Source organism: Xenopus laevis, chromosome 1L (genome assembly GCF_017654675.1).
Source record: "Xenopus laevis strain J_2021 chromosome 1L, Xenopus_laevis_v10.1, whole genome shotgun sequence".
In the NCBI taxonomy this organism is placed as follows: domain Eukaryota; kingdom Metazoa; phylum Chordata; class Amphibia; order Anura; family Pipidae; genus Xenopus; species Xenopus laevis.
Genome location: NC_054371.1, coordinates 132,428,997 through 132,451,492, shown reverse-complemented (window position 1 = coordinate 132,451,492; position 22,496 = coordinate 132,428,997). Strand labels below are relative to the sequence as shown.

General features: G+C 36.1%; 2 protein-coding genes across 2 annotated transcripts; both read right to left on the bottom strand.

The window, feature by feature from the left end:
* Nucleotides 1-747: 747 nt before the first annotated feature.
* LOC108695428 (gamma-crystallin-2) lies at nucleotides 748-2,838 on the bottom strand. Its single transcript, XM_018223928.2, has 2 exons — nucleotides 2,584-2,838; nucleotides 748-1,038 (listed from the first exon to the last, which is right to left on the bottom strand). The coding sequence occupies exons 1-2, from the start codon at nucleotides 2,836-2,838 to the stop codon at nucleotides 763-765; spliced, it is 531 nt and encodes a 176-aa protein (XP_018079417.2). The 3' UTR covers nucleotides 748-762.
* Nucleotides 2,839-8,869: 6,031 nt separating this feature from the next.
* On the bottom strand, nucleotides 8,870-14,313 carry LOC108695421 (gamma-crystallin-2). The gene is made up of 4 exons (XM_041584579.1): nucleotides 14,188-14,313; nucleotides 13,140-13,274; nucleotides 9,416-9,682; nucleotides 8,870-9,150 (listed from the first exon to the last, which is right to left on the bottom strand). The coding sequence occupies exons 1-4, from the start codon at nucleotides 14,311-14,313 to the stop codon at nucleotides 8,875-8,877; spliced, it is 804 nt and encodes a 267-aa protein (XP_041440513.1). The 3' UTR covers nucleotides 8,870-8,874.
* Nucleotides 14,314-22,496: the final 8,183 nt, after the last annotated feature.

The window sequence follows — 22,496 nt, the reverse complement described above, 5'->3', positions numbered from 1 at the left end:
CTGCAGCACCACGCATGTCCCTCTCCACTCACTAAAGCGCGGGCATGCGCACAGAGAGCAGGACGCTTCAGACCAGACTGGGGTACTACTCTGACTACCCCTAGTTCTGGCCCTGCTGATGCCCTATCCAGAGTCCATGTAACAGTAATGTGGCAAGAGTCGCTCCACAGTACAATGTTACACTGGGGAGAGGGATGTGTGGCAGAGTGAGGGATTCTGTGGGCAAAGGAAGCAATATTTCTGCTGGCAGTTCTAGAGTTGATCTTGTCAGGCAAGCATGTGCATGAGTTTCCAATTAACCTAGCTGCTGTATTTTAAAAAGCTTGGCCTCCAGCTTACCGGGCTGCCTGTTACAGGAGATGGGAGCTCCTCAGTGAAACTGCTCTGTTCATAAAGCCACAGTTTGCTAAACAGGTGACTGTTCAGAAAGCCACAGTTTGCTAAACAGGTGAATACCTTTGTGTTATTTTATGTCAGGTTCAGAATAGCTGACAGGCTAAATCTTATGTTTACTTAGTCGCCAGACAGGAGTAGGATTTTAGTAGGATTTTATTTTGTTTTATGCAAGCCTTAAAGGGGCAGCCTGTTGTTTATATGCAAACTCCATTTAAAGCAAAGCTGATCAGTCACAGTAGATTCAACAAAATTGTGCAAATAAATACCCCAATTTGTATTTTAGAACAGCCACAGAAAACACACCAGCAACTAATGGTTTACCACTTTTATTGCAACATATATTAATTGTTATTTTCCTCAAATCATTTAAAATCTGTGATAAACTCTTCTGAAAGATCCAATTCTGGCACTTGAGGCTCCCCAGTCACTGAATCTCCTGTATTCTCCAGGTCTCAGGTAGTACTGACGCCCCCTGTAGTTGGGTTCCTCATAGAACATCCAGTGGCCATCAGACACATTGCAGGAGTGAATGTCACGGAAACTGAATCGATCATAAGTATTGGGGCAGTCATCAGAGAACTCCATCATCTGCCCTTGGAAGTCTCCTTTTTCATAGATTCTCATTTTATATTGACCATGATGCTTGAAACAACATAGCATATATTAAATATAACAAGAATCATTACACAGAACATAAAGAGATATATTTAAAGATAACATTTTCATAAGATAAAATAAAAAATCAAATGTGAATGAATATAAGAAATATATTAATACTGTATATGTTTATTTGCTTTACATGCTTTATTTAATACTAACTGTAGTATATACACTGCACAGCAACTATGGTTGCCACCTGTCCGGTCTTTTACTGGCCTGGCCGGTAAAAACGTTGCTTGAAGGCAATGTTATTTATAGGTAAAAACCAAAAAAATATAGGAAGGCCGGTATTTTTTTCCAGAAAAGGTGGTAACCCTAACAGCAACACATTACTGACAGAAAACACCCACGATCCAGCCTCTTCCTTCACATAGTGGTCAGCCATTTTACAAAACGATAATATAGTAATATGTTAACAGGCATTGTGTGCAACAAGTGGTCATATTAAGAAATGTTCCATAAGTGAAAGCCATGTGTCATATGCAGCAATATGATGTGCAGTATGAAACCGAGGGCATATTTAAAGGTAATCACAAACACAAACATGAGCAAAGGGGGCAGGGCCGGAACTAGGGGTAGGCAGAGTAGGCACGTGCCTAGGGAAAATACCGTAGCTTCTTTTTCATTTAGGTTCATTTTTTAGATAAATAAAATGATTTCTTTATTACCTTGCTGCATTAAAAGCACATACAATACATGGTGTACAATAAAAGATCTGGCTGTCAGTTGTGACCAGCTATCATTAATAATTTCAGCAGACTTTGTTCTCTAACAAAGTAAAAACCTTGAGGAACTGATCAACATTTAAGTACTTTGGATATAACAGTAATCATTTGGTTATGCACTGTTTATTATTAATGGGCACTCACAATGTTTACATATATACTCCAAGAACTCTAAGATGAGATAGTAGATAAGCAACCAAGGATATAAGTTAATAGAGTTTTGGTTTATATTGAGAGAGTAAAGCAGTATCCATAAATTAGTTTTAGTTAATTATTGTAATGACATTGCACTTACTGAAGATGAAGGCATTATTTTAATTGTGTATTTCCAGTTCAAGTCTAAGGATTCAGATTAGCTGACAATAATGTATGCCAAGTCAGTCGTGATTTTCATTTCCTCACTGTTAGTTAATTCAATTTTACATTTGCTAGTAATGTAATAATTTTACAATGCTAGTAATGTGAAGCACCTGACAACTACCACTCTTTGCTAAAGATGAAGCACACCAGCATCTGAAAAACCTGTATGGGAGTGTCTACAGTATATCCAAATCCTTTCACTAAGCTTGCTTTGTTTGCAAATAAGAAAATACCAAAAAAAAAAAAAATACAATACAATTACTGGATCATAACATTAGTGTGCCTTGCACTTAAATCCTCAGTATTCAGAATAACATTATCCAACATTATTATGAGATAAATTGACTTACACAATTATATCCATCCCATTAGTAATACACAACATTTCAATTCAGTCAATGGATATAACTATTCAGAAAAAAAAAAATTAAAAAACACTTACATGTGGAATCATACGGCAGGACTTGATGTAGTCATTGAAGCCCATCCATCTCTGAAAGTCTGGATATTCTCCTTTCCAGAGATAATACTGGTGTCCCCTGTAACTGGGCTGCTCATACAGGATCCAGTTGCCATTCTCCACCCTGATAGAGTTGCAGCGATTGAAGTAAGAGGACAGGTCAGAACATTCTGAGCTGCACTCATAGCAGCGGCCTTGGAAGTTCCTGTCCTCGTAGAAGAAAATCTGAAGGAACATATTATAGGTTAAAATGTCTTTTGCAGATAAAATATATGTAGATGAACATACAGTATCAGCTGGACTACAGCCTATCCCAACCATGTACACAAGGTTAAATAGATTATTGTGCTAGAATTTGGTATTTTTTATTTTATATTGTTCTCTGCTGTGGTTGTTCAGGTACAAAAACATACAGTCAGAGGATTTGTGCCATTTTTAATTGTGTTGTTCAGATATTGTATATATTTATATATGACCAGTCTCAGTATCAGTACCATATTTTTGTTTTTGGTCATTTGTTAGCATCTGTTATAGCAACATTGGATTTCTGATATATATATTAAAGATTTTTTAAGTCAGGAATTCAGCGTTACTACTAGTATAGAAATATGACCATATATCTTTTGAAAGCCTAGCAATCAGGAAGAAAACAACAACAGAAATACTGTACATGCATACGAACATAACATATACTTCAATATACTGTACCTCTATTGATCTCTGTTATTTTACGTTGGACTCTTTGCAAGTTTACAACACAAGGCTAAGGTTCAAGATAGAGTTCCACTAATATCCAAAGCTACCTGATAACTTTGCGATTCAGACTTACCTTTCCCATTTTGAATGGATGGAAATGTCAGTACAGTAGAAGGGATGGAGGGGCTGACTTTATATATGTCCTATATTGCTGACATGTGTATACAGTTTTAAAGAGAATTTAAAGACCCTTTGTCTTGTATTGTTTATTGTTTGCTGTTACAGTTGTTTTTCTTTGCTTACTCACACTAGTATTCCAAACTTTTACCTCAGTTGCTACCCAGCATTCCCAGGTCATTCATAATATGTGAATGGTGTCCATTATTCCTATAATAGGAACAAAGGGGTGACCAATTCACATCATCTAGCATTGTAAAGAGGCAGAAAGCAAATAACCACCGTGTTCTGGATCTATCATAACAATTGTTTGGATTTCCACTTTTTGATAAATTTTGGAAAGAAAATATTGAAAGTTAATCAACAAATTATTTGAGTAGGATAAGATGTGATGTTCCCCCCTCCCATTTTTAAGCTATCAAGTCTTTGCTTTTTTCATAACTAAGATCACATTCAAGAGTTTTTGGGGGTTTTGAAAAAAAAATCCCTGTGTGTAGACAATGGCTGTAAATCATTTCTAGCAACTGGTCAACTCTAAAATGTAGGTTAGACTGAGCATGGGTACTTCTAGCAGCTGGTTAACACTACAGCATAGTTTAGCCCCAGTGCTGTATTCCCTTAATACACACTTACTGTACATTTATCCCTTAAATTAGGGTGTGATAGAACTGCAGTTGTTTGCTTATATGTTTGCTGTGGATCATAGAGCACATTCTTAACAAGTAAGTACACTTTTTTTTTTAAAAAAAAATATTTAATTCAGTTTATCCATATTGTGTCTTTAGTGTGCAATTTCTAAAGCTACGATTGTATTGTGTTTTAACAATAACATGGATTATTGATATTAGCTTAGTTACCATCAAATAAAAGTTACAGCTATGGTATCTATTATATGGAAACCCCTTATCCAGAAAGCTGTGGATTACGGGATGGCCATCGCCCATAGGGGCAGATTTACTAACGGGAAAAGTCGCCAGCGTCCACTTCGCACCCAGCGCAACACTTTGCCAGGCGAAAATTCGCTCAGACAATGGCAATTCACTAAAATGCGGAGTTTGGTACTGGGCGTCGAATGCTGGCGACTTTTCGATAGCGAGACTTCGGTAATGTGAGCATTTCAAAGCAATTCGCTAAAGATCTTGCGCTCAGGTTAATTTGCACATGGCAGGAAATTATAAGTTGTATGAACTTCTTTATGCTATATGTTGCAGCAAATATTTACACTGTTTATTACACATGACCAGGGAACATTAATAAAGACAACAGAGTTGTTATAATGCCCTACACATGAGCCCACTGTGATTTAATGTTCCATATGTTAGAAAATGTATGGAGAAAACTGGTTACAAAAAAAATATTTTTAAGGACTTTTGCAGCCAGCGTTTTTTTGAACTTTGATGCATTTTCTATTCACTGAATATGATGTAAGTGAATGAGGAAAATCTATGCACTCCATTGTAGTTCGCCTGGTATGAGCTGGCGAAGGCAAGTCTGGCAAAATAGGTAACGTTCATGAAAATCAGCATTTTAGTGAATTTGCGAAGTAAGTCCATTCGCCAGAGCGAAAAGTCGTCTGGCGATAGAGTGCGAATGACCACTAGCACTTGTCTCTTTCGCTATCGAATTGGCACCTACGCCCGTCAGTAAATTGGTGATGTCCCTGCGGGCGGTAATGCTAGCAAATTGTCACTAGGGTTAGTAACTTCGTCCTTTAGTAAATCTATGATAAAATATGATTTATTATTCTATACTATTATTATGTACTATAGTGCTCTTGTTTCGTCTGTGATAGGGCAGCAGGCCAAACAAATTTAAAGTGGAGGAAGTCCACCGTTGTATATAATTTCCTTCACATGTGCTCTGCAGATCATTACAGGAATGCATGTGTCATGCAGAAAGGAGTTGTCTAACTATGTAACAGGAATGTTGGACAGGATCCTTGTGCCACCTTGTGTTACATTCAGTCTATGTGGATGAATTGGAGGAATCTCGTGTTTTGGCACTTTGATGTGTCCTCACTATATATGTCCATTCCACATAAGGATAGTATCCAGGCCTGTGCCACAAGGGCAAGTAAGCTCTATAGCGAGAATTAAATTACATTTTTCTGGAAATTATTAGAGATAAACCTATTTCAGATTCAGAGACAAATATTAATTACAACTTAGGGTACAAAATGGGCTCTAATGTTGCCCCTTCATAACCATCACTATGTGGTTTAGTGCAGAACATTGATGATGTGTTCATGGTATGGAGGAGTGACATGGATTCCCTTTCATGCAATGAATTAATGAGGCGCACCGTAATATTTATTATACTTTATATATGGCTTCTTTGTCCATACAATTTCTGAATGTGAAGGTAATTAAACAGAAACGGGGCTTCACCACAGAACTGTACTCCAAACCAATTTATAGAAATCAGTTGTTACTAGGGATGAGCTAAATTAAAAAAATGCCCATAGACTCTAATGGATAGTTTTTAAAAATGTTGTGTGGTTTGAAAAATTGTTGCACAAAAAAATGCCCATTAGCTTCAATGCATTTGGCAATTCTTTTGCCATTTTGTAAATTTTTGGCAAAGTGAAATGGGTCAGATTCACCCATCACTAAGGGGCTGATTCATAGACTCTAATGGATAGTTTTTAAAAATGTTGTGTGGTTTGAAAAATTGTTGCACAAAAAAATGCCCATTAGCTTCAATGCATTTGGCAATTCTTTTGCCATTTTGTAAGTTTTTGGCAAAGTGAAACGGGTCAGATTCACCCATCACTAAGGGGCTGATTCACTATGGGTCAAATATCGAGGGTTAATTAACCCTCGATATTCGACTAGGAATTAAAATCCTTCGACTTCGAATATCGAAGTCGAAGGATTTAGCGCAAAAACTGCGATCGTACGATCAAAGGATTATTCCTTTGATCGAACGATTAAATCCTTAGAATCGAACGATTCGAAGGATTTTAATCCAAGATCGAAGGAATATCCTTCGATCAAAAAAATTTAGGAAAGCCTATGGGGACCTTCCCCATAGGCTAACATTGACTTTGGTAGCTTTTAACTGCCGAAGTAGGGGGTCGAAGTTTTTTTTAAAGAGACAGTACTTCGACTATCGAATGGTCGAATGGTCGAATAGTCGAACGATTTTTAGTTCGAATCCTTCGATTCGAAGTCGTAGTCGAAGGTCGAAGTAGCCCATTTGATGGTCGAAGTAGCCCAAAAAATACTTTGAAATTCGAAGTTTTTTTACTTCGAATCCTTCACTCGAATTTAGTGAATCGGCCCCCAGCTGTTACATTACAAGAGTTACCATCTGGTGCATATGAGAGATTCTATTCTATAAGTCAGTTTTCCTGTATTATGAGACTAGTAATTCCACCAGAGAGACATAAACAACAGTTATATTATATGTATTCTACATTTGTACTTTTTATTATTTGTTATGTATAGTAGATTGTTGGTACAGGGATATTCTAGGCATGTTCTGGACAGGTAAAAGGAAAATGGATTAGGAAAGTCAGACCCAGATGTAATGAGGGTGATTCACGTATGCCATTTGTTACATAGTACAGTGGTGAAAGTCATAATGTGGTCAGTGTCCTGCAAAAACATTGGAATAGTCCTATATCCTTGTTAAGAATATTAAAGAATATCATCAATCATACCATAGGGATGGACTTTGGTGACAACCGAGAACCCCTTAAGCTGACACAAACTTACATTGGTAGAAGATCAAGGGCATGTTTCCCTGCTAATTCTGTAACCAATATTGTACCTAAAGAGGGTTTTTTAGAACATATTACTGGGGAGACCACACTACAGATAAAAATCTTGGATATCAAGGCATAAATCCACAATCAGGAAGGGGAAAGTAACCCGATGACACGCTGCGTAGCATAGGGAAGTAGGGGCATGACAGAGACGGAGGTAGCCAAGCCCCTCCTAGTTGCTGGTGGCGGATTGATGGTTTAGAATGAGGGGCAGGGTAGTGATGTAAGCAGGCTTTAAAGAGGGTGTCTGATAGCTTCCCGCTTCCCACGTCATTTTGCAGCACAAGAAAATGCCCACCCACCGTCCCCTGTAGAACTTTTACATTTACTGAAGCAGGTGGCTGAGTACAGGAACCAAGAGCTGGTTAGTACGGGAGTTGCAGGGTTAATTGGGTGGCTGGAAGGCCTGGCACCTCAGGGGTAACTAAATAACCCAGGTCGTGAATTTGGTTTTGTAGTAGGTCGGTTCCAGGCTAGTATGACAGCTGGCAGTGCTGATGTGTTGCACAGTTATACTATTGTTACTGTAGATGTTGTTAAGGAGTTAATTGTTTGTTACACAAATTTACTTGTTAAGATTTGCTATGTTTATGACATGATAATATTCTTATAGTGTGTTAGCACTAAAATTGTCAATTGTTTTAATAAAATGTTTTGCGGCCTTTTCATCCAAAGTGTGGTGTAAGTTATTAAAGGGGGGTTGTTGGGAAATGGGGCGGGGTGGTTTATTTAACAAGGGATAGGCAAGCACCGACGTTGCCTCTGTCAAGTAACCCGATGACACGCTGTGTAGCATAGGGAAGTAAGGGCATGACAGAGCCGGAGGTAGCCAAGCCCCTCCTAGTTGCTGGTGGCAGATTGGTGGTTTAGAGTGAGGGGCAGGGTAGTGACGTAAGCAGGCTTTAAAGAAGGGGTCTGATAGCTTACCCTATCAGTGGGATACCATGTACAGAATTTAGCTAGTGCACAAAAAAGTTATTTTTACCTCTTGTCAATGATTGTCCAATATCAAGAAATCAAATGCTGGCTGTCTGTGCTCTGCCATAACGAAAACTCAATAAATAAAGTTCCAAATAATCAATTTCAGTACCATGGGTTCTTATAAGTTTTATGAGAATGCAAACCCATTTTCTTGGGCCATCTCTACAGCAATGAAGCTAGCTATTATGCAGACTTTTGGTAGTTAGTAATACCTCAGGTTTACCATAAGTAACCAAATAGACAAACTTTTATGTGCAATATGATTCCTCCTTAGGAAATCACTGGCAACAAAAGATGGACAATAATACCTGTAAATAAATAGAAATACTCAGCAAGAATAAGAATATTTGTCTAACCATTTCTTCTTCTATCATACAATTCCAGACTTGTAAAAACAAATCTTTCAGCAATAAGGCAAAGCAAAATAGGGAGGACAATATGAAATGATGTTTTCTAGGAACACTGAAAACTGAGTATATTGAGTAGAGTCAAAGCGAGTGGGGAATATATGGTGACTAATGTACTCCCTATTATAAAAAAACAAGGATTCATGGCTTTGCTCATAACCCCAGCATGTCCAGAATATGCTAAAGAACAGTAAATAAACAACAAACCAGCATATTTCCATTTTATTCATTTGTGTCATTTATTTAAAACATATGATGGACTCTTCGGAAGGATCCAATTCTGGCAGTTGAGGCTCCCCAGTCACTGAATCTCCTGTATTCTCCAGGTCTCAGGTAGTACTGACGTCCCCTGTAGTTGGGTTCCTCATAGAACATCCAGTGGCCATCAGACACATTGCAGGAGTGAATGTCACGGAAACTGAATCGATCATAAGTATTGGGGCAGTCATCAGAGAACTCCATCATCTTCCCTTGGAAATCTCCTCTTTCATAGATTCTCATTTTATATTGGCCATGGTGCTTTAAACAAAGTTAAATATGTAAATAAGTAAAAATAGTAAAGTAAATATGGCAGTGGATTGGTTTAGGGAGATTTTACTCTAAATACATACCCCTGTGCTCTTGCAAAATAGACTTCAGTACTACTAACACATTAGATAATGCATTATATATATATACTTTTCTTCATGTTACATTGGAGATCTCCTTGTACTAAACATATAAAAGTATTACTTATACACCAGCAATACTTGCAATGTTAAAACACAATTATGAAAATACTTACATTGGGAATAAAGCGACAGGACTTGATGTAGTCATTGAAGCCCATCCATCTCTGAAAGTCTGGATATTCTCCTTTCCACAGATAATACTGGTGTCCCCTGTAACTGGGCTGCTCATACAGGATCCAGTTGCCATTCTCCACCCTGATAGAGTTGCAGCGATTGAAGTAAGAGGACAGGTCAGAACATTCTGAGCTGCACTCATAGCAGCGGCCTTGGAAGTTCCTGTCCTCGTAGAAGAAAATCTGAAGGAAGATATTGTTAAAAAGCTTTTATTAAAAGCTATTTTACAGATAAAACATATGCTGGCAATTAACTCTAAGAAACCATGGACATACACATAGGCATCTCATTTATGACTCTATTTTTCTCTTTCCTCTTACAGTGAAATCCTTTTTTCTTTTAATGTAACCCAACCTGCTTTAAATCAACACATGGTTTACTCGGATGCCCATTTCCACATGGTCTTAATAATAAATTAAATATTTTAGCATACATAAAAAGAATATAACCATTTTAAAGCTTTAAGCAACAACAAGCAACATAAATTGCATGTTTAAATGGCTAATCAGAGTCATTCGAAGAAAACATAAAGATGAACATATGTTCTGTCTTACCCTTTCCATTTTCAATGGACTGGAGTTTTGCAGTGCAATTAATGAGTAACAAGTGTCAGGCTATAAATATATATGTGCTGGCTTGCTGCTGATGCATACATACATCCAGAACTTCTTTTTACCCGGTACTGAAAATGTAGCGATGCATTTAAAATTGTGCTGTGACAGTAGTTTTGTGGTCTTTTCTGGCCCCTTAGTTCAATAGCTTTATCTAAAGCACTACTCTGCATTCCCAGTTCATCCATTATCTCTGGAAATGAATGGCTGTATTTGCTTCCATAGACCGCAATGGAAAAAGAAAGATACAGATATGGAATCACTTATCTGGAAACCAGTTATCCAGAATTACAGAAGGCCGTCTCCCATAAAGACCCTTTCAGGCAAATAATACATTTTTATTTAAATGATTTCCTTTTGCTCTATAATAATTAATCAGTGCCTGGTACTTAATGTCCATCAAGTTCAACCCTTCTGTGTATTTTCCTGCAGTTAGCATATACATACATACTGCGTTTATATATGTACCCTCTTCACCAGCGTAGCTTTTACAGTCTTTCTCCTTGAATATAGGTCACACACTTTTGTTGATAGTAGTCAGTATGAAAGTAGAGAAATAGTAAAGTCTTTCTACTTGTTCCATCTACTATAACATAAGTAACATAATGGCAGCCCTTTATTATTCTTTATAAATTAAAAATACAGTCTTAAAGTGCTGTCCCAGGGTTCATCACCAGATCATGCCATACTATCAGCTTACACCACCAAATTACTCCAGATGCTACCAGTATTCAAAGGGTCTAGTTTGATTCATATTATAAGTCAATTTACAGCTGGTACTTTCATAGTAAGGCCATAGCAGCAAATGATTTAGACACCTGACTAAGCTGACCAATTTGAATTGCTTTATTATAATTATTATTATTTTTGTGTGAAAATAAATGCTTAAAATCCAAAAAACAGTAAAATCTTGAAGTAACTAAATATTGTACAATATTGGACAGCTCCCATTGATTCTACATGGCCTTGACAGCTTCTAAATGGTATAGTGTTAGAAAAATATTATAACATTGACAAATCAGCCAAAAAGCTACAATGAATAAAAGCCTTCATAGCTAATGTACTTTTACGTATGATATGGTCTGCCATTTTGAATTTTACGATGTGTGTTGCATTTTATTTTAGCTCCTATGCCAGCTGTGCATTGTTTGGATGGTTTCCCTAAGTTAAGGGTTTGGGGCATCATCACCCAGATCATATTTCACTGCTGGTGAGTTAATTCCTTACTCCTGTATCTTGAGAAATTATGGTTAAATATCACAATACAAAAAGTCTCAGCAAAAAGTTACTTGTATTATTAATAAATCCAACTCTCTTTTTCCAAAGCTGCTGAAAATGCAAAAATACTCTATGGGGGTTATTTATCAAAGTCCGAATTTATCTCAATATTTTCTTAAAAAAACTCTGACCAAATCTGCACAGGTTTTTTGGGCATATTTATTAATACACTTTCCCAAAAATTTTGTTTGCGAGAAAAAATCATGAAAAATCAGATTTTCACAATTTTTTCGGATCTTTCATCTGATTTTCACGATTTTTTCACCCGGAAACTCCGAATTTTGCCCGAAAGTTCCAAAAATGTTGGGTATTGCCAGAAACCCAGCGAACACCAAAAAATCTTTGGGACTTCTCTCACTGACTTATATGCAACCTTGACAGGACTGAAATGCCGGATTTTCCGGTTCTGTCTTTTCCATCCTCTGGGTTTAATAAATTCCGATAAATTCGTGATTTTTTAAAAAAACATTATAAAAAAAAATCATTTTTCGTGATTTTTGCATTAGGAGTTTAGTAAATAACCCCATAAGTAATGTAAAAAGTCAGTGGCAGATGTCCCTTTTATAATCTGAAGCTGTTTCTAGCCTCATGATCTTCAGGCTGGTTTTCCTTCGATAATCCAAAAAAGACTTGTTTTTTGAGCATCAAATTAAAAACTATTCTGTCACAACTTTTTCCCGCAACGACTTTTTCTATCAGATTTTTTGATAGATTAGAGTCTTAGAAAATACTCCCCCCAAATGTGCAGTTTGTCATAATGTGATCAACAGATTTTGAGTATTGTTCATCTGTATAATTTTTAATCTCTATGATGATCTAAATGTGCACAAGAATTTACACGTTCAGACAGTTGTAGGGTTTATGTATGAAAGCAACTCAGAACTACAAAAAAAATGTGTGGCCTTGGGTAATAATCCTGATATCCTGAATTATCATTTTTCTTCTTTCTTCTTCTTTTTTCTGATATGCCACACGGTGCAGCTGATATTACATGGTATATAAACATCAAAGCTCCTTGTGCCATGCAATACACATGAACCTGCAACCTTTCCTGTAACCTAGAAAATTATTTCTATTTCTATTACTTTATATGCCATTGTAGCTAAGTATCAATAATAAAATATGTATACACTAGTGATGTGCGAGTCGAGAAAACCCAAAGACGTTGTGGGGAAGCTGGCCTGGCGTTGCTAGGAGATTAGTAATGATAGCATTTTAATGAACATGTCTCATGTCTATTCTGACATTAAGATCTTTTGTGTCAGAAAGAATTGCTTTAAGAGTGCTTTTTTATATTCTTTTTAAGGCTGATCTATATTGGGGGGAGATTATATCAAATGAATAGGCCCCAAGTCAGTCAGTGCCAATGTCAACCCCACAAGTCTTCTACAGCTCTTACTCTCTTGAAGCATAATGTAAAATTTGCATCAGATCTTGTAACCCTCTGCTTGTATCCAATCATTAAATTCTACCTGCTGATTGGCTGTAACAGATTACTAGAACTGGAGTAAATGCTGTACTTTTTAAAACGGTACCCCTTTGCCTGCATCTATTGTTATAGTGCTTTCCCTTATTGCCTCTTATTTCTTTCTAAAGTACTGCTATGCCAGGTAAGCATTTGCCTGGGGAGGTTAGCTATATGCAGTGGAGTAGTATTGACAAGTAACTGCTACTCAGTTCTCACTGGTTACTGTGGATTTAATCAACCTGCAAATTATTTGCACCTTTGAATATAGGACATATAGCCTAAAGTATGACTGCTTCTGAACCTTACATTTGTTTTAAGATTTCCTGATATTAGCAGTTCTAGCATCATGAAATGTCCCAAGAGCGCCCTCTGCTGTTCAATCCAGGTGGCAGCCTGGTACAACAGCAAAAGCTTGTTTCTCTGCAGCCGGGAGCTATCCCACTAACAAAATAATTTTAAAATGTATTTAGATGTGGTCATTCATATCACAGCAATCAAGCCTCACAAATCAGACCTATCATGACCATAATCACAGTTATGGTTCAGATGTTTGTAAAAAAATCTTATTTGTGATATACAATCTTTATCTAAGATGCTTGGGACCTGGGGATTTACCGATAAGGGATGGTTGGTATTGTGACATACTGTAACATACCTTAAAGCTAATCACATTTCAAAGGGATTTGAACCCTTCTGTAAAACTATGCTACTGCATCCTCTAGCTCTCTACTGCAAGATGACTGTAAGCTTCGAAGGAACAGGGTCTCTATGTAAAGCACTGTTTAGCATGCCAGTGCTGTATAATATACAGTGCTGTATATAATGGGTATAGCTTACCCTATAAGACTAATGGAACCAATGGTATGTGTGTGTACACTGAAAGGCATCAGCACACACAAGCTGATCCTGTGCACATACATAACAGAGGTTGTAAGGCAGCAACATGCCAGCTGAGAATACAACCTGTGTGTTTTAGCCTTAGGCCCCATCCAGAAAAGGACAATGCTGAAAGACACAAGAGAAGGTAATAAAAGCATGAAATAGATAATAAAGGAGGTGCCTCTATTAAGGTTTAATTATATATTAGATGGGATCAAGTACATGGTACTGTGTTATTATAACAGAGAAAAAGCAAATCATGTTTTTAAAATGAATGATATGATTAAAATGGACTCTATGGGAGATGGCCTTCCAGTCATCCGGAGCTTTATGGATAATGGGTTTCCGAATAAGGGATCCCACACCGGTATCTAGTTTACAGTCTCTATCTAAATATGGTTGCTTTCATTATGCACTGTTATAAACTGGAAACATCAAAACAGTGTCCCTAGATTTATTTCAGTGCATCTCTTACCAAAGAAACAGTCTTGCTTAAATGTGTTATCAAATGTAATGCTAATTTAGTATCAATTGCAAATTCAGAAATCTTAGCATATTTGAAGTCCTTGAGGACATGTGCATCACAGAACAGCCATTCCATGAAAGAAACTGGATAAAGCTTTTGGTTACCATAGAAACATTAAAAGTATAAAAAAAAAATCTTTAAAACCACTTAAGCTTGTCTGATTCGATTAACAATTTAGTCAGTCACCTGTATTTAACCTATTAAAAATTCTTGTTCTTTTAGCACACTTTGATCTTAGGAGAGATGCCCCATTTAAATCCAAATGCATCTCAAACTGATGTTTGAGCTGACACTCTGTATTAAATGTGCAACCCTGCTTCCCTAGAGTGGAATGATATCCGCCAGATTTTCATGGTTCAGCATTGTTTTAATGATCCTGCAATAGCTTTCTTATCTTAATCACTGTTCTTTTAGCAACTTTGGTTTAACAGTCTGATTTGGGCATGTCAGTATTATTGCTGTTCCACAGGAAAAGAGAAAGCAAAGGGTCACTAAAGAAAGAGAAAGAAAGAAAGAGAAAGAAAGAAAGAAAGAAAGAAAGAAAGAAAGAAAGAAAGAAAGAAAGAAAGATTAAATACTATAGAAAAACTCACACACTTTCTATTCATTCATATTGGATTTTTAGAAGTGATTAAAAGTTAAAGTCAGAGAGAGTGAAACTGTACCGTCTACCACTGTGATAATCTGCTGTCTTAGACCCAGAAGAGCCCCTGTGATAACCTTTACTTAATAAAAAAAAGTCACAGTATACCTTTAGAAAACATTGTTCTTTTTTGTTTTTGTTTTTATTGTAATGTCACAGGAGCAGCTCTTTGGGGTATTTCATTTTGTTTTGTACTGACATTGATTCTGATGTGTATTTAACAAACTGAATAGAAGAAAAACTGACCTTGTTATTTCAGACTTATATATAAATATATCTTAAATATATCACTGTGAATTTGTCCTTCACAATGTCATTCTGTAAAATGAAATTGTTTGCCACGTGAAGATTTTAAAATCTCCTTATAGTTCTCCACTTGGTGCTGTCCTTTTAATCTAAAGGTAAAATGCAACCCCTATGTGTAAATCTCAATTACTGATATTATCCCCCTGAATAAAACTGAGAGCACACACTGACTGGGATGACAGAAGCATGAGAGGAAACAGTCTTTATAGCAATGGGAAGATGTATGTATTATATGAGTTAGAATATACAAACAGTAGGCATATTTATGTTAAAGAATTTGTAATTTGTTATCTTTTGCGATTTAATTTGTTATCTTTGCTGAAACAGAGAGGTGTATTTATAGTATAGGTTGTTCCATTTCAATCACAGCACATGGAGTGTGAATTATAGGATTTATTGGTGAATTACAGGATTTAAGAGCTGTATTATAGGATTTAAAAGGAAAATAGCTGGGTTTCTATAGCACAGACCCCTAATCAATTACACCAGGGATTCTAATATTGCTTAAAACTATAGACAGGTAAGTGTATACTACAGAATGATAAAAATATACTAAGGCTTAGGACAATATCACTCTGACCTTAAGGATGGATTCTTGTCATTCAGGTAACCAGCCTTTTTTTCTGTGATTTACAGATTCTACATTTCACATTCTGAATATAAAATGAATGTGCTCTGATTATAATGCATTTATTGTTGCAGCATTTTAACAAATTTAAACAAATACAGTGGAAATTAAATATATTCTAGCATCCATTACAAATGAATGATAATGCGAATGAAGTGTTGAAGTTGCATGATTACACAGAAAATGTGATTCACCCGGAAGAATAAGTATTGCCCACTGTTTTTTCAACCAATCTATTTAACCAATCATTTGCATGTACAAATGTAAAATGAATTGTCAAAAATATACGTGTGTAAACAGGAACAGAGTAGAGATAAGTAGAAGCAATGAGTAGCTCTTATATATCATTGTTGCTCTTTAAGGAGGTTATTTATCAAAGGTAGAATTTTAGAGCTATGTGTGCTTTTTAAACCTCATGAACTCACAACTCGGATGGTTTCTAATTTAAAAGGGAACTATAACAAAAAATAAAAAGTTAATATAAGCTTCAGCATACTGAAATAAGAAGTTTATCTTCACTATCCCTTTCTCAGCATCTGTTTCTCCTCATTCTCTCTTCATGCAGGAGTTGGTTTCCAGATATTAATTGAAAGTTAGATCCAATATATCTTATAGGGGGGCTCCTTTTGCCTAGACGATGTATTAGAGCTCATTCTATTAAGATCACCAGACATGATGTCTCTCTACATGTAGAATTTGTGCAAAGGGCAGTTATATTGTTAGATTTTGTTTGTGCTGAAATCGGTTATTTGAGTGAGCTCTAATTCATATTCAATTTTCAATTCAATTTTTTACCAAAAAATAACCTCGAAAATTTCTCATGGAAAACACAACTCGACTTTTGATAATTAACCCCTAAAAATGAAGAGTAAGAGAATCAAAAGTACTGATGGCATGCAGTAATTCTAGTTGTTGCTTACAGTGCCTCATATCAGAGATATCCCATCGTCCCAACATCATCTGTTTTTGTATCTTATTCTTAAATGCTGGGCAAAGAATAAGGGTATGGATATTTGAAGACTTCAAAGTAAAGCCTACAGCAAGGTGGCTATATATCAAAGGTTGAATTTTGAATTGATGTGAATTTTTTTTTTACTCTTATAAATTCGATTGTACTCACAACTCGAATAGAAGATTATTTATGAAAAAATATAAACGTCTAAAATTCGATCTAATGGGAAAATTTGTTTTGTATTAGAATTGAATATGAACGAAACTCTAATTTTCCTCAGAAAAAAACTTGAATGTCAGGAAGGCTATTAACGTATTTAAATGGTTCAATGGACTTCTGACATTGACTTGTAAATTAATTCGGCAGGTTTTAGGTGGTCAAATTAGAACTGTTTCCATGGTCGAGATGTGATAAATCTCACATTTGAATTTACATTCGAATTGGTGCTTTTAAATTCGAATTTGTGAGTTTTGACACAAAAATATGAAAATTTTGAATTCACCATTCGAACCTTAATAAATCTGCCCCTGAAACTGTTGTCTGAGATTTTTCAATGTCGTTATTTTATGTACTTCAAATTCATTATTAGGGACAAGTAACTGCTCAAGATTTATTTTAACCGAATATTTATATAATCACTGCAAAAAATTTAGTTTTGGCAGATTTTGAAAACGTTGCTGTCCTTTCAGTTGGTTCATTCAAAGGGTCTGTCTTACTATTGTTTCTAAAGTATAATTTTTTAGAAAGATTTGAGAAAAATACAACTATAAAGATAATTATTTATGGGTCCATCAAGAACTATCCATATGGAGTAAAGAACCAATCCTAGCTAATACAGGGGGGATGTCAGTTTAAAAATCTAATGCACCCACAGCCAGCAGTAAGGAAACTGGGCTTTTAAAGCATCCTGGAACATGGCATAGATTGTTAATGTTTTACATTTCTTTCTGAGGGTTTAAAATCCCTCAGAATTTTCCAGTTCTCCTAGGGGGAAGGATGCAAATAGTAGTCTTTCTGTAACAGGCATGTGGGGGACTGTATGAGCAGCAGCCAACAATTGAAGGCCTAATTATTATGCTATGTAAAAAGTCAAGTGAAGCATTACCGGTGATGTTGCCTAGAGCAACCTATTAGATTTCAACAGTTAGAAAACAAAAGCAAAGATCTGATTGGCTGCTATGAGCAACATAGCCCTTTGTGGCATATTTATTATGCTGTGTTTAAAAAATCAGTGGGATAATACAACACACAATGCCAGGCCATGTAAAAAATTTAAAATTTGTATGTGTTTTATCTTAAGAGTTTCTTCAGCCGGAAACAATGTAAAATAACGGCGGTAAATCTGGTGTTTGCATGGTGTAAAATTACATAGCTTTTTTTGCAAATTTAGTTTTGCACAGCATAATAAATATACCCCTTTTTGTCAATACACAGTAAAATGTGGGCTGTGTGGCAAGTGAATAAGAGAACATAGCACGTGTCTGACTGCCTGTTATCTGTCTTCACAGACATGTATAACTGGCCCGCTCAGCAACTGTGATGATTACTGGTTAATTTTCTAAATCTGGGATGAAATTACCAGCAGTTCTGCAGTAGCCGGAAGAAGGAATGTATGCTACAGCCATAGCTAAAATGGAACGGTTACACTATAGCACATCATGACCAATTTTATGTGGCACCAGTTACATGTTGCCTCTTCTAATAGCTTCCTTCTGTTTGCCAGTACATATTTTCTGTTCTAAACAAAAAAAAAAAAACAAAAACAAAAGACGGGAAAAATAGGCCCCCAAAACCATGCTGTCCTAAATATGCCCCTACATGTCATTCAAACAAAGCCAGCAGTTTTATCACATTTCGTGGAGTGACCTTGCAGATAAAAACATTATACACCTGAGGGTCTTTAGTAAAGGCTGAATTAGTGCCATTTTCTAAAGAATTACCAAGGATGGCACTGGGGAATGTGTAGAATTCCTTTGGGTAGAGATTCTTGCTGGGCAATAGGATACACAGAAAATTATCATTGGTGTATGCTAAGTGACGGAAATGAAGCCCAGCTACTATTACATATGGACATTACTCCAGACATTGAATAGAGTAATGGGGTTGTTAAGCTAAATGACAGCCTTTTTATTCAGCTAGTTCAAGAACCTACTAAAAATGATTCTCTTTTGGACCTGGTAATAACTTATAATACCGAACTCATCTCTAGCATTTGCGTGACTGAGCATTTAAGGAATAGTGATCGTAAAATGGTCTCCTTTGAGATCACATTTCAGAGAATAACAAAAATTGTAGACAGATATATAGATGGAAAAGGGTAATACAGTGAAGAATAAAATGAATCCAAATTATTTCTTAAATATGTAAATAGTAAAAAATTAAAGCTGAAAAATTTAAGCTGGATGGGGTGGGACCCCATTTATCAGAGGGGGGCCAGTCAATGACAACGGGGACAAAGCAGAGATTCTGAAATGTTATTTTCATCTTTACAACGGAGAAACCTGCTAATGAAGGTTTCTGTTTTAAAAGGTCTAGTAATATAACCACCGATGCATGGGTCACTCAAGAGGTAATTCAAAAGAGACTTGAACATGTAAATTTCATACCAGGGTACTAAATGAGCTTAGCTTAATTTTTCAGGATTTATTGCGGTCTGGCATGGTGCCAAGAGAACGGCAAATTACAGATGTGGTGCTATACAAAAAGGGATCCTGTTCTCAGCCTCAAAACTATAAGCCTGTTAGTCTGACATCAGATGTAGGGAAAGCTTTTGGAACGGGTAATAAGGGTTAAAATATTTGACTACATTTCAAATTACAATTCTATGAGTGTGTGCCAGCATGGTTTTATGCATAACAGATCTTTTTTTAAAAATTCTGGCATTTTTATTAGCATACCAGCATAAAAGTGAACAATGTCACAGAATACTGTACAAAGCATGTTTACACGTGTGAATTTAAGACATTGAGATAATTACAGCGCATAAGTAAAGCATTAATACCCAAGGTAACGTAATCAAGTTGCCAGAATAATTCAATTGCTTTTTATAAGAAGGTGAGCAGGAACCTCAACTCTGGGATTGCAGTGGATGTGATCTACTTAGACTTGCTAAAGCATATGCTATGGCACCACACAGTAGGTTGAATTAAGTAATAATGGCCTGAAACATAGTATTTGTGCTTGACCAGAGAACTGGCCGAAGGATAGATTACAAAGAGTGGTGGTAAATTGAACCAGTTTAGTTGGTAGAATACAGCAGGGGTCTGTCCACTATCCTTTGCTTTTTAACTAGTTTATTAGTTGAAAGTATAGTTTCTATTTTTGCTGATGATACTAAAATGTGCAGAACGATAAGTTCCATGCAGGATGCTGCCACTTACAATTTGACTAAATTGTAAAACTAGGCAGAAAACTGGAAAATGAGGTTCAATGTTGATAAAGATTATGCACTCTGGCAGAAATAATATAAATGGTAGTGTGTTAGGAGTATCCTTAATTGAAAAGGTCTCTGCTGGACACTTGTTTAATCAGGTGATTTGCACAGGTGTAAAATGCTCTTTATTGTCTAAGTTAAACATAACCTATAAGTCACATTCATGTGAAACACTTAGTTAGCCAACATCTATGATATGGTACACACACAAAATCCATGTGCAATACCTGATTAACATATAGCTAACATCCATGGTATCGTACATACATTTTAAGTACCCCAAAAAGCAGTGGAATGGTCCAAATGTGTATTTAAATTCAGTTTGAATTTTTTCATTTCATTTTTTTATAGTTGAGTTATTGTTGGTCAGTTCAATACAGTAGCTTTTCTATTTATATATTTTTTTTATATTTACTGTGATTCATGGTGACACATATCAGAATATAGGCCTAAGATGCTTGTGAACTCTTTTTACATAGTTATTTTGTGGTCAATTGATTAACTTTAATTATGTCAGACTCTTCACCTTCTTCCACACCTATAGATAGGTTGGAAGCCAATATAATTGATAAGACACGAAAACTTGAAAATGTCTTTACATATACTTCTAAAAAATAAGATGGCAGCATTTAGACGCTATTGAATCACCTAGAAAAATTGTCATATAAAGAGGTTAAAACATGGTGTGTGAAATTGCAACATTTGAGAAATACCTAGCAAATTATAGGATTCCACTGGGACTTAGAATAAAGAAATTTCCCATTTCTCCCATTTCTACTCATGCTCGTAATGATAAAGAGTTTATTGTAGAATGGAATGTAGTTCTCACAGAATGTTTACTTAGATTAATGATACTGATCTTAGAAAATACAAAAAGCACTTATAACACAATTAAGCATGACCTGATACAACTTCAGATGCAAGCACTTTCCTTTACTTCACATATTGAATACTCACAATTAGATGCATAACCTAAGTAAAAGAATTAAAAGTTTTGAGGCAGAAAATATATCCAATAAGACACTACTGATAAAACAGATTATGACACGGACATAGTTTATATCTGTCCTAAATCTCCAGACATTCATTATAAAAGAAGGGCTATAAGATCCACCCGTACCCCGGTTAGGTCCATACTAAAAACAACTAACAAATTTCAAACAAAAAAGATGAGCTTCTCTAGCATGGAAGCGGATTCTTGTGACTTAGGTGCTGACTATAGTTCAGAGTAGTGCTCCTCTTCCTCTTCTGTCTCTCCTCAGACAAGATGTATCTTCCAAATGAATGAAGTTGTTTTCCAGGGAAGAATCCTTTTCCATCCACACAGGAACATTTTTAAGCAACATCGGAAGGAACCGAAGAACATCATACAACAGTTGGAAACACAGTCACCAACATCCCATTGGAAGTCAGAAAATGGAGGAGGAGCCTCCACGAACCACCAAGAGATACTGCCTAAGAGAAATATTAAATTTGTCAAGATGAACTGTTAGTGAAGATGAACTTAAGGTAATCTCAAAGGGTTGGTCTTTTTGCCCCACCAAGGACTTTGACTTTTTAGACACTATAACAGATGTCAATTCTTCTTCATAAATTTTTGCTGAAGAAACATTTTCTCAACCACTCAGAGAGTGAGGGTGTCACTGTTAATATAAAAAGAACTGAAAGCACACTAACTGATTTTTCTGATGTTTGCATGCTAAAAATCTTAGAATCATTACAATGTGAACAAAATGACCTAGTGGTTAGAGTTGGCATACCGGTTCCTCCCTCCCAACTTTACTAACTAGGTCAGATTTTTATTCTGTTTACCAAAGAAGCCTAGATAAAGATTTGAGGTGTTTATATGCAAAGACACCATCAAATCAGCATACCCAAAATGTAACATTTAAAGAAAAGCAGGCCTTAAAAACATTGAAAATAATACATCTATTGTGGTTGGATCCCCTGAAAAGGGGGGAATGGGTGTAATATTCAATTTTGAGGACTACCGTAAGGAAGCCATACGCCAACTCTTCGACACTATGGGGGTTATTTACTAAACTCCAAATGCAAAAATCAGACTTTTAAAAATTCACAAATTTTTCAGAATTTATTAAACCCTGAGGATGGAAAAGTCTGAATCTGAAAATCCGGCATCTCAGGCCTATCGAGGATGCATATAAGTCAATGGGAGAAGTCCCAATGATTTTTTGATGTGTGCTGGGTTTCATGCAATACCCCGAAGTTTACCAAGTTTTCGGGTGAAAATTCGCAAAAAATTTTGAAATTCATGAAAGAATCCCAAAAAATCGTG